This window comes from Danio rerio, chromosome 5, assembly GCF_052040795.2.
Source record: "Danio rerio strain M-AB ecotype USA chromosome 5, GRCz13ab, whole genome shotgun sequence".
Lineage (NCBI taxonomy): Eukaryota > Metazoa > Chordata > Actinopteri > Cypriniformes > Danionidae > Danio > Danio rerio.
Genome location: NC_141025.1, coordinates 32,265,256 through 32,278,548, shown reverse-complemented (window position 1 = coordinate 32,278,548; position 13,293 = coordinate 32,265,256). Strand labels below are relative to the sequence as shown.

The window sequence follows — 13,293 nt, the reverse complement described above, 5'->3', positions numbered from 1 at the left end:
TTTTGACTTTAAATTTGTTTTTGTTTTTACTTAAAAATTAGCAAGGATGTATTAAATTGATCAAACATGCCAGTAAATACATTTATAGTGTCTCATTAATACTATAATAAATCAGTAAATGTTCTGATGTTTCTATTGATCATTCATTAATGATAGTTGTTTCTTAAAACACCAAATTAGCAAATCAGAATAAATCGAGGATAGAATAATCACTGCTCAAACTCAACACTACCACCAAAGGAATAATTCAGAATGGAAAGAAATATAAAAATAGAAAACAACAATTTTAAAATCTAATAATGTTTGCAATGTTACTGCTTCATAGTATTTTTAAATGAATAAATAAAAACAGACTTGGACTTTTTTTGTTAGTTAGCTTCTTTTTCTGATTCTTGTTGATTACACTGAATTTTTATTTGAAACAATCTTTTGAATATAGTTTTTGTATCCACATTTTAACATAAAAACAATAAAAGAATCATACGACACTGAATACCGAGGCAAAGACTGCAGAAAATTCAAGTTTGCCTTCACCAAAATTAATTGCCTTTTAAAACAGAAAACAATTCTTTTAATTTGTAACAATAATATCACTGAAATTTGTATTTTAAAAAATGCACCATCAAGAAATATAGGGACGTCTTTAAAAAACTTGTAAAAACTGCACATATTTACACATTTATTTTACTAATTTGTTTCATATTCAATTCTTTAGTGAATTAAAGTCTTTCCCAGTGATGGATGGAGTGCATCTGCTGCGTAAAACATATGCTGGATAAGTTGGCGGTTCATACTGCTGTTGCAGACCCTTGATTAATAAAAGGACTAAGACAAAAGAAAATGAATGAATTAATTGTTTAAAGTCATAATATTTTTTATTAATTCAGCAGAAGTGTATTTATAATTGTAAATGTGTTGGAATGCTTAAATGTTTGATAATTTCTTATGGTGTTCTTTAAGACATTAATATGGAAGCGTGTGACTTTAAAGAAAATGACATGTAATGCAAGTGATGTGGTTATGAGTCGCTGAATAGACTAACTACGAATGGATGCATGTCAATGCTGTGTTAAGTTACGTGTTTGAGAAGCTTAAAGTTACTGATGTTATAAGTCAAAAGGACAATAAAGAAGATTTTATTAACCGCTTCTTATGACAAGTGACCAACAAGGTATTTGTTTTTCTTGTTTAATGTATTAGATTATCGTGGTTTGTATAATTTCTAATATTTTTGTAGTGTTTATTTACTAATACAGTTCGTCAAAGCACATTAATAGGACAACCTTAAGAATAAACGTCCGTTCTGAAGAACCAACCTGTGTCTGTGTTGTTGTGAAGAGAGTTACAATACAAATACATACTACTGTATCTGCACACATTAAAGAAATATGTCAGGTCTCACTGTTAACTCACCAGCTGGTAAAAGGACACCTGTGGCCCGTCTTCATCAAACAAATACCACCAGGTGGCAGCACTGACAGTGCCTAAACCCACATATCCTAAAAAAAACAAGAATATAGTGATTGACTTGCAGGTTTCAAATAAGACCAGTTAAGTGCACTAATATGACCAAACAGCGCACTCAAAATATTGCTCTAACCTCCAATGGCTAGATATCTGAAGAAAAGCCAGCCTGAGATCAGAGGCTCTTTCGGGTTCCTGGGTGGCTTGTCCATGATGTCCAGGTCAGGCGGGTTGAAGCCCAGGGCAGTGGCAGGCAGTCCATCCGTCACCAGATTCACCCACAGCAGCTGAACAGGGATCAGCGCCTCAGGAAGGCCAAGGATGGCTGTGAGGAAAATACTGAGAAAACAAGGAAACCCAGGTGAGTGTAAATGTGGATGACAAACTGAAGATCTGCAGCAGTCAGACTGTCACTCATCACTAGAGCTGGGTGCAAAAAATTATTTGTTGTAAAGAAGTCTGATTTAAAGAGCCCATATTATGGGTTTTTGAAAATTCCCCTCCATGTAGTGTGTGTAACACAGCTCTAAGTGAAGTGAAGTATCCAGCTAAGGCTTAAATCTGTTAGTGTACAGTGTTTAAAACTGTTGATTCATCTATAAAAGAGTCGACTCATAGTGCTTCAAACGAGTCGCCTTGATACCGATTCATTAGGTGTTTCGCCTTGACGTACGAACGAAACCAAGTTATTCACGTGCACACGCAAACCCGGGAGATTTCAAACCTGAGGCCCCGCCCTCTGACGCAGAAACCCAGACACACACACACACACCCACGCACACACACAAACATGGCGGTCGATTGAAGTCACACTGCAGATGGATATATTGAGTCTCTACCCAAAGATGAAACCTCAGCATTATAGCCAAGCAGTTGGAAACTACTGGAAACTTCTGGAAACTACATGCTACAAAGAATACTTCATCAGCGTTTGTTAAAGGAAGGATCAGTAAAGAGTAACTTACTGATGGACGTCAGGATGGATTTTTCTTCCTCCATTTCTAAAGTGTAAGTACGTGCGATTAAAGTTGCCTCGTTGACTTTAGCTTGCAAATGTATTTAGTTGTGATTTGTTACTTGTAACCGCGTGTACTGTATCAGGTTAACTCGCTATATTCTCTTATCGCGTGCAAAGTCACGTTAAAAACGCGACGCGTGCTGCTTTGTTAACGGAGCTCCGTTGAAGAGGAGCATTGTGTATGTCTGTGTGTGCGTGTGCGCGCGCTGTCGTCCGGAGGTGTGTGTGTGTGTCTGTGTGTGCGCGCGCTGTCGTCCGGAGGTGTGTGTGTTTGTGTGTGTGTGTGTGAGTGTGTGTGTGTGCGCGCGCGTTGTGGTCCGGAGCAGGGTTAAGTGCGTGTGTGTGTGTGCACAATATGTGTGTGTGTGTCTGTGAAAAGAGCAGAGTGAGAAGCTAGGAGATCTCCTCAACTGTTTTTGGAGTTTTTGCTCAATAAAATAGTTAGCCGTCTGAATTTTCAAGTCCATCGTCTGTATTTACATTGACCCACTGGCAGCTAAAATCCACGCCTACACTATCGAGCGTGCATGAACTGTGATTACTTTTATATTGCTGATTTCACTCTCTGACTGAAGGCAGTCGACCAATCGCAACAGGCTGTCATTGGTCCAATCAGCGCAGATTAGCTTCGCGCTAAGGAGGGGTTTGGGAACAAATGAATCACTGGACGATTCATACGGGAGTCGCTGGGATAATTAGGTAAAAATAAATGCAGATTATAAGACCACGAAAGTGTTTTTTTGACCTTGCATGCATATTAAACTGTTGTTGGAGACCCTTACAACCAAGATATGACCCTATTTCATGTATAATATGGGCTCTTTAATACTCAATGTATAGGGCTTTAAGTTTCTGTCTTTCCTCCCTAAGTGCACAAATGATTTAGGAGAAGCAAGATAGAGCAGATATTTCAGTGTCAATGAGATTATTCTGTAGGTTATCTGTAAACATATCTGTGCATTACAGACAGAACTGCTTATACACAGAGAAGCAGCAAAGACACATTGATGAATGTGAATTGAGTACTGTAAAAAATCTAGTTCCATATTAACAATAATATATATAACTGAGAAGTATATTCTTTGTTTCAGAAATGTCATTTCATCCAAAACTCTAGCAGCCCAGGTGTGAGAGACATTTAACCAGATCCCAAATTAATGCAATTGCTAAGGGCAGGGTACCAACGACTGTGCTTTGTCTCCATGTAAGTCTGAACAACACTATCAGGCTGAATTAACATTAGTTAAGTCGACTGTTTCGCTGATTAGGGTGCCTGGATAAGTTCTTTCAACTATAATTCACATTTACATGCACTCCACCTTAACGCTGCCCATCTAAAACATGTACAATACATGTACAACACTGCTCAAGTCAGATTCTTGTAGACGTCTTTGAAGATGCTGTTTAATTCACATTCTTAATAAAGAATTCAGCTTGACACGAGTCTCCGGGTTTGGGTTCTGAAATTTCCTACAGTACAAAACAGTTTTAGAGTCATTAAAGCAACATCGTGTAAGGTTTTTCCTTATAGCTCCCCCATGTGGTGGAAAAGTGCAAATGTCTGTGATCCTGTCACTGTACAAGCATCCCCTTGGCCAGCGCAATGCACAAGAATTGAATAGCATTAAGCTGATGGAACTGGCAAATGCTGAAATCCTAGTTTGGAAGCCATGTCCCACTGACCAGGTAAAGTAGCCTGTGTTACACATAATGCTCTAATAGCCTATTCATCTGGCAGTGTTGTATGTTTGCGAGGCAGTAAAGTAACAGAGCCTCTTTATTTGGATAACCGTTTAGACGTGACTGAGCATAAGCTTATCTGATATTCCTTCTTGTTCAAGGTGGTAACTGATCACTCAATCTCTCTCTTTAGCTTGTTTGCTGGCATTGGTTTTGAGACTTGCACATTAGACACATTGTTTCATCATATGGCTAGCTGTTGGCTAACTCTACTTACTGTAGGTCACAAGCAAAATACACGAGGCATCCCTGAAAGCAGATATTCTGAACAAAGACATTCCTATATATGCCTTTGTTTCCACTGACAGGACGTGAAAGGCTGTGTGTAATGACCCGAACACTCAGAGTTGCAAGTGTGGTTTTAGAGAGAAGAAGAATACTCTGGTATCAGCGGCAGTATAGTTCATCCGGTTAAGGGTTGATCTATCACAACAATAATTTTAGAGACATTATTTCAAGATGGAAAACCACACTTTGAAAACCAAACTTTTGAAAATCACACTTTGCAGAGAAAAAAAAGACATGCAAAAGCTGAATCCACCTCACTTTTGTGGCTTAACCAGTCAAATGTGTAAATTGAAAGCAATTAGGAGATATTATTCGTATCTATCTATCTATCTATCTATCTATCTATCTATCTATCTATCTATCTATCTATCTATCTATCTATCTATCTATCTATCTATCTATCTATCTATCTATCGTATCTATCTATCTATCTATCTATCTATCTATCTATCTATCTATCTATCTATCTATCTATCTATCTATCTATCTATCTATCTATCTATCTATCTATCTATCTATCTATCTATTTATCTATCTATCTATCATTTTAAAGTGACAGCCACCTAATGATATACTGTGTCGGCAATATTAAACGTATTAAACAAAGAACAAAAGAAATAAGCATACCATATGCTTAATAAGCTTTAATATGTCAAATTTATTGCATCTATTCAGAATCTTTGTACATCTATACTGTATGTTTGTGCCTATATACAGTACAGTATAAATAGATAATCCGCTCACTGAAAATACATGGCCATATTTCATTTTTTGAATACTTATTTAATGCATTTGACATACAGTAAAGTTTTCATTGTGCATTCTTAGAAATATCAATAGCATTGCACAGCAGTGCTTATAGCACTTATTCATTGTTGCTCTTGGTTGTGTAAATTGCTTCCTTGTCCTCATTTGTAAGTCGCTTTGGATAAAAGCGTCTGCTAAATGACTAAATGTAAATGTAAATTAACTTTTTATTTACTGAACCGAATAGAAAATTGAATCAATAATGGAATAGAGAATTTGTGAACATCTGAATGGACACGCAGCACTACTCACCACACCACCTCTCCCACGTTGGAGGAGATGAGATAACGAATGAACTGCTTCATGTTGTTATAGATAGCTCGTCCCTCTTCCACGGCGGCCACGATGGTGGAGAAGTTATCATCAGAGAGCACCATCTCGGAGGCAGATTTGGCTACTGCTGTGCCCGAGCCCATGGCGATGCCAATTTCAGCCTTCTTTAAGGCAGGGGCGTCATTCACACCATCACCCGTCTAAAAATTAGATTGGAGAAAGAACGGAGTAAGGGTAAGGGCTTAAAAGACAATAATGAGCTGTTCACATGATGCGTTTAACATTTAAATCATCTTTAACCTTTAACTAAATTGCTGAACAATTTAAATTTTAGAATATTGTTCTACAAGCATTTGCTTCTTATCTCATTTCAATTTAAAACTGAACAAATTTTGAAAAAGTACTCAATTACATTTATTTTCATGAAGGTTTTAAACCAAGTCTAAATGCTAAGGATAAAAATGGTCATTCTTAAAAAATATATTCAAGTTATTACTATTGTATTATTTATTCAAAATTTATTATTATTTTATTTATTCAAAGGTTTTGAGCAGTGTGAAAAAACAAAACAAGCAAGAATTCAATAAACATATTTTAAAGACATTTTATTAAAGATTTTCATAACAAATAAATTATTTAATTAATAAAATACTTGAAATGAAGTTAAAAGTTAAAATAATACATTTTTCATTAATATAAAAAGCATGGTAATTTGTTAAATACTTAAAACTTTTGAACATGAATTGAAAAAAATAAATAATAAATAAATAAATGACCATATATAGAAATGTCCAATTCATGTGTATGGTACATTCTGTAAAGCCTATCCGAATGAGACACAATCATTGAAAAGAGTGGAGCTTACTAAACAGCCACTTTAAAGTCCATTTGTTTGAAATTGGAGAAACAATGATCAAAAGGTGAATCGGAAAAAGCTTCTTAAAGGCTCAGGATTAAACATGAGAATGTTTTTGAAAGAGTAATGTCCAGGAAATACCTCAGTTCCCAAATGCCAAACAGATATACAGTATGCAAACAGAAGAGCTGAGGGGCGAACAGAAGAGCACTGACATGCTCTTATAAGTCTCGCAGGTAAAATCTATTTTATATGAGAACATATATGTGAGAGTTTATAGGTGTTTGAGGTGTCTGATTAAACATAACCATCAGAAAATGTACAAACGTTGCTTGAATAATTAATAATTCAGTTCATAATTAATAATAATCATAAATGATGAAGTAAAAATGGAGCAATTCCAAGAGGGTCCTCACAACCAGTGTTGGAGGTAATGCATTAAATGTAGCACGAGTTACAGTACATAATAATATTACTTTTCTAAGTAACGAGTAAAGTAATGCATTGCTTAAAACATTAAGCAATAATATTTGAGTTACTTTTTTGAAAATGTACTGCGCTTTACTTTTTATTTGAATTAATTACCTTTTAAAAAATGAATTGCTATATTAAAACATAGTCACACTGAATCATGCACTGAATAAGAGAACGCGTTTATTATTTTGAATGCATTGATTAAACAAAAGGAAAAGGGGACAGTGATTTTACGTAACTAATAAAAAAAAAGTACAAAGTAGCAAATATAGAGCTTTAAACTTTTATTAATTCAGTATATACGACATGTATAACATGAAGTTCACATATAACATGAAGGGGTCATGAAGTTCTCAGAAAATAACATTATCCTATATAATAATTTTTAATGTGTTGTTTAAGGTAAATGTGTAGGTTATACAGTGTCTTGTGATTGCAGAGCTCATCTATTTAAAAAAAAGGAAAAAGAAAAAACCCTGCAAGTTCTGAAGGAGATCAAGTCTTACTGCCAGGTAAGAAAAAGTAACATAAAAGTACTGTAACTTAAAAGTAACTCAGAAGTAATGTACCATAAAAAGTAATTAAGTAACACAAGTTACTTTTTTAGGGAGTAACTCAATATTTTAATTAATCTTTCCAGAAAATAAAGTATATTATCTAGAACTATTTGATAAAGTATATACTATATATTCAAACTATATTAACAAAGTAACAATCTCTTTTTCATCTTTTTTTCAAGCCATGGTTTAGTATGATTTATTGGTTAGTAGAATGTTCATTCTAATTAATTTTGTTTTTAACATTTTTCAGGAATTTCATTGAAATCAATCACTAAGCACTATATCATCTCACCATTGCTGTGATTTCGTCAAAGGACTGCAAATAGGCCACGATTTTTGACTTGTGCGCAGGTTCCACTCTGGCGAAGCATCTTGCCCTCTTCACTGCCTCTCGCTGGGCTTCTGGAGCGAGATCATCAAACTCTCTGCCAGTGTACGCTCTTCCTTCCACATCTTCATTCTCGCTGAAGATGCCGATGCGTCTGCAGATGGCCACGGCGGTGCCTTTATTGTCTCCGGTGATCATGATGACACGAATACCAGCCTTATTGCACAGCTTTATCGAGCCAATCACTTCTTTCCTGGGCGGATCCAGCATCCCCACACAGCCAACGAAGGTGAGGCTCGACTGCACAGATCACATTTGGCATGTAATACAGAACATATAAACTTGCAAATGAAATGGAATGAGAAAGTATCTGCTCAGTTTTTTCTGTATTGGTTTGGCTCATTTCTTGAAACAGAAATTACATTCTCAAAATAACATAAACAAACCTCCAAACCACTTGGCTGTTGTTCACAACAGAATTCAGTTTCTCATTCACTTCATCAAATTGGAAATGTCTAAGTACATCTTTGCAAACGATTAAGTACAGATAGCCTACATTTAGCACAATTTCCAAGTGAATAGATCTTGTTGATCTAAACTGATTGTTAATTCTCAGTCTAATGGTTGTTCTTTCCAAAATATGTCAGCGTCATTTTTTATTGTATAAATCATCACATGCACAATAGTCTGTTAATTGTCAAAATTAGTCAAGACCTTAATACAATGAATACCATACAGTAGGTGAATCCTTGAAACATTTAAGTACAATTTATTACAGTTATTTATTCTGTTTGCTCTGATATATGGAAGTTACTTTGTGTGTTGTTGATCATTACAATAAAAAAAGGAGTTACCTTTTCCTTGGCGGTATGAGTGCAATGTGTGACTTGTAGGCTACTCTTACCCTAAAATCCCTAATTTCTTTTTTTCAGTTTTATACACAATTGTATTCTGTTCGCTAGACAAATATAGTACAGTAACCATTGTCAATGAAGGACTGGGCTAGGACTGCAATGTAGACATGAGGGATATTTTTGTGGTCATGTGCCATGATGACAAAACATCTAAACATTTTGACTTGCAGTGCTTACACAAAGCTAAATGGACGAAGCATTTTGAGAGCACTGACTGTTTAAATGAGAAGGAAATTTAGTTTTGAGTGATCTGTTTTGGGAAAGGTATGAGCTTTTGCAAGTGAGCTATAGTGTTGAGCTAAACTGTGACACTGTTTTGCCAAAGGATCTTAGAATTTTAAGAATGAAATTTTAGTTTCAAGAAATGAGTCAAACCAATGGAGAAAAACTGTAATATAAAACTGTTAAAAGAAGATAAAAAATATGAATAACACTAAACTGCAAAACAAGACCAGAAGATTGAAAGGTGCTTTCAAATAGATAATTAACATTACCATCAGAATGCATGTACAAATGTTGCGTCAATACTTCATTATTTAGTTCATAATTAATAAGAATTACGATCAACTGAATAAAAACAGCAATTCTAAGAGGGTCTGGGTTAGGATTGCACAATATTGGAAAAATCTATCATTGCAATATGTTTTTAGTATAGTATGTTGCGTATATTGCTATTTGAATACTATTTCACTATATGAGTTGAATAACTATTTGGAAATAATTGATAATTTTAGATTGATTGGGATAATTCTGTAGGAGAGTGCATAAAATATAATAAACAATCCACAAGCATAGATAAATTTAATTTAAAAAAAAGATACAAATAAACATAACAGCCACGTTTTATTGTTTTCCAAGGAGTCAAATTGTATTCAGGTATACAGTGATTGAATAGTCAAATGTAAAATAATACTGCATAGTCTTCATTTTATAAACAATTCAATAAAATTAATTTATTATATTAATTTATCAGAGTAACAAACGGTAGAATTTCATATACCAGACTGCTTTTTAAACCCTCATAAAGTCACATGCCTCGAAAAACACATGCAAAATTATCAATTATAATTCAGACTCCACATTGGATATTCTTGCGATGTGACTATTGTGAGTGATCACATTGCAATATTAATGCTGAAAGGATATATTGTGCAGCCCTAGTCTGGGACCTAAAATGTAGGGGTATGTACATCCTGCTTTAAAAGCTGTAAAAGACATTTCTTATCTATTTAACGAATTATTATTAGTTGCATTAATAAATAATAATAAACATTACTAATAGTAGTTACTATAATTAACTAAACAGTCAGACCTGAATTAAATCATTTGAAAAATTTAATTAGCTTTAATAATTAAATTATTAAAAATACAAAGAATTAAAAATAATTGTAAAAGTGTAAATTGTCGATAGAATTTTAATTTCTTTTGAAACTATATTGTTCTTGTTAAAATAGACGTGTGCTGGACTTCAGTAATAAAATATACTGCGCTAATGAGTGAATATGCAAGATATTGGTATTGTATGCAATATGACATGCACAAGTAACTGATTGAAAATGTAGCGCATTTCTTTGGTTGTTTGTGTTGTGACATAATGCAGCCCGTTTCTGTTGTTTGTTTTATGAGAATTTGCAACACGTGTGCTGTCAGTCAAACTGATCAAGATCGTTTTTTTATTTGCTTGTGTTTTATGTAATTAAATCTGTTTTCTTAGATTGCAGTGTGTTAAGCTCTCTTGGCCACCGTAAAAATCCCATTTAAAAAAAAATAAAAAATTGATTGAAATTACTATTTATAGGCCCATAATTTGTTAACACTGTAGAATAAGGCTCCATTTGTTAACATTAATTAATAAACTCATGAAAAAAAACAAAACTACAAAACCATTTATTAATCTAAGGTGACATTAATTTCTTAGTAACTCATTAAAATAATGTCATACTGTATCTGTCTTATTAAATGAAGCTAATAAAAAAATACAAGTATCTCTTATTTCTTTTACTAACATTGACAGTAACTGTAATAAATGTGTCTATTTCACAGTTGACTTTGTAGCACATTTACTAATGACACCTTACTGTAAAGTGTTTCCTTTGCTATTTACTGTAACTTAAAAAAAAAAAAAACATTTGTTTATGTCTGATATAATGTTGTTAATATAATAAAGCAATACACAAAAGCCTTTGTAGGCATGTTTAAGTAACCTTTTTGCAGCTTACAGTAGGTCAATATTGTGATAATACCATAGACTGTAAAAACGCTTAAATAAAAAAAAAAGTTAAGGCTAGTATGAAAGGTTTCCTTGTTTTATACTTCTTTAAAAATACTTTATGCTTTGATACTTTTTTCTGTCTAACACAAAGTCATCTGAAGTGTTGCTTAAGCTTCCAAAAGCTATTTTGGGTCCCTGCATATTAAATGATAAATAACATATATAATTCATCCAAAGTTTATATAAACCTTTGTGGACAGCAGTCAAGTAAACAGATAACATCTAATATTTCAACACAACTTTCAAACTCTCTCACCTCATACTCTGCGAACTTGCCAGCATTCTCCAGGTCCATTTTATCGACAGCAGGAGGAGAGTCTCGGGTGGCCAAAGCCAAGCAACGCAGTGTGTCTCTGCCCGTCCCCCAGTCTCTAATGGTGCTCATCAGCTCCTCCTTCACCGCCATCGTCAACGGGAAGCGCTCTTTACCAACACGCACAAACTGACAGCGGTCAATCACGCCCTCTGGAGCTCCCTGCACACACCGCAGCATGTGTGATGAACACAGTTTACTGAGGCTATTACTTACACCTGTTTGTGGATGTGGGTTAAAGTCCCTAATACCTTGACAAACATCTTGCTCTGAGAGTTTGTGCCATTGGGAGTGCAGTACACAGACATCGATTTCCTGTCTCTTGAAAACTCCAGCGTGAACTTTTTCTGCATTAGTTGTCTGATAATCTGGGGGGAAGAAAAAAGAGAGAGAAAGAAAGAGAGTGAGAAAGATTATGTTACATTTTAGGTGGAAATTCCACAATGGTCAAAACAACAGTAAGATACAGTACATACTGTAATTAATCATTAATATTATTAATATTTTATTGTTATTCTTTGCATAAAGTTCTTTGTATAAAGCTTGTATACAGACCTATTCTTGTCTTTTTAAATATAACTGTTTTATTATTAAACAATGTAATGGAAAATGCTTTGGCAATACTGTGCATGTCATGCCAAATAAAACTTTGAGAGAGAGGGAGAGCGAATGATCAAACAAAAGTCAAACACTGCTGCTATAAATGTGTGGGTTCGAGCTGTTTGCTGAATATAAATGAATTGCAGTTTATAGTGAGCATTCAAACCAAGGTGGTTGGAAAAACAGTGCACAAGATCTTAAACACAGTACAATTACTGAAAACTTCTATGCAATAGTTCACTTGTCTTCTTTTTAGCCTATAAAGTCACTATAAAATCAAAACTGACACCATTTGTTATTGATGCTACAGTATATTCTTGTGGAGAAATATTTGCCCATTTGAATTCCTTCTCCGATGATGGCTTGACTTTTCAACTACTCTTTTCCAACTTTCTCTGCTAGTTAAATTGGTAGGAACTTTAATTTAGTACCATGTATCAAGACTTTAATCAATTTGTTAGTCCTTTGGACAACTCACCACAAGGTCAAATACAAGACACCCCTTTCATTTTTAAGAAAAAAAAACTTTAACATTTATTAATAATAAAAAACACATCACTCACAATAAGTTTTGAGGTCAGTAGATTTTTTTGAAAGATTTTAAAAGGCAGCATTCACCTGATAGAATTACAGTAAAACAGTAATATTACAAAATGTATATCAGTAAAGTTTGATTTTCAACAGCTATTATAGAAATTATTTAAATACCCTGACTTGCTGCTCAAGAGTTTGTTTTATTATTACTATTGAAAATGGTTGTGGTGCTTCATATTTTGAATATAAGGTTCAAAATACGGATTTTTTAAAATTATTTTCAAACAAAAAAAAGATTTAATTATTTTGAAATTATATTAAAATAATTTCCTTTATAACATTATATATAATTTTACTGTTGTGTTGACCAGTTTATAGTGTCCTTGCTGAATATTAAGATCTAGTACTCTGAGTATGCATTAATAAAAAATATATAATACAAATATTAAAATAATTATTATAACTTTTAATAGTTTTTTGTATATATCCTCATTTTTTAAATATTTGTTGGATGGAATCCATACCACACCTCAACCTTTTCCGATTTTGAATTGAATAAAAATCCTGATATGCAAAACATTTAGTGATGTAAGAGCATGATTTTGCCACTAGGTGGAAACCCCCTCCTGCACATGAGAAGTATTTAAACTGCCATCCCTGCAGTCCATCAGTGCAGCTCTGTCTGTGCTGTTCTTTTACACTTAGATCAGATGATGTACTCAGTCACTCTTCATATGTTTAAATAAGGTGTACGCGTGAGGAAAGAAAAAAAAAAACTCCAAGTTTTTCAGTCAAATTCCCTGATCCTGCAAGGATATCACTCTTCAGCAGGGTTCGCCATCTCTCACACAC

The 13,293-nt window shown here is 34.0% G+C and overlaps 1 protein-coding gene across 2 annotated transcripts in view; it reads right to left on the bottom strand.

Moving 5' to 3' along the window:
• atp2a3 (ATPase sarcoplasmic/endoplasmic reticulum Ca2+ transporting 3) overlaps nucleotides 1-13,293 on the bottom strand; it is a 100,528-nt gene that overhangs the window by 9,510 nt on the left and 77,725 nt on the right. For both annotated transcript variants that reach the window (XM_087253580.2, XM_087253579.2), the window contains exons 12-17: nucleotides 11,559-11,675; nucleotides 11,251-11,469; nucleotides 7,773-8,108; nucleotides 5,570-5,790; nucleotides 1,601-1,803; nucleotides 1,414-1,499 (exon numbers count right to left, since the gene is read on the bottom strand). In XM_087253580.2, coding sequence (XP_087109706.1) covers nucleotides 1,414-1,499; nucleotides 1,601-1,803; nucleotides 5,570-5,790; nucleotides 7,773-8,108; nucleotides 11,251-11,469; nucleotides 11,559-11,675 — 1,182 coding nt within the window. The remainder of the gene's footprint in view (nucleotides 1-1,413; nucleotides 1,500-1,600; nucleotides 1,804-5,569; nucleotides 5,791-7,772; nucleotides 8,109-11,250; nucleotides 11,470-11,558; nucleotides 11,676-13,293) is intronic.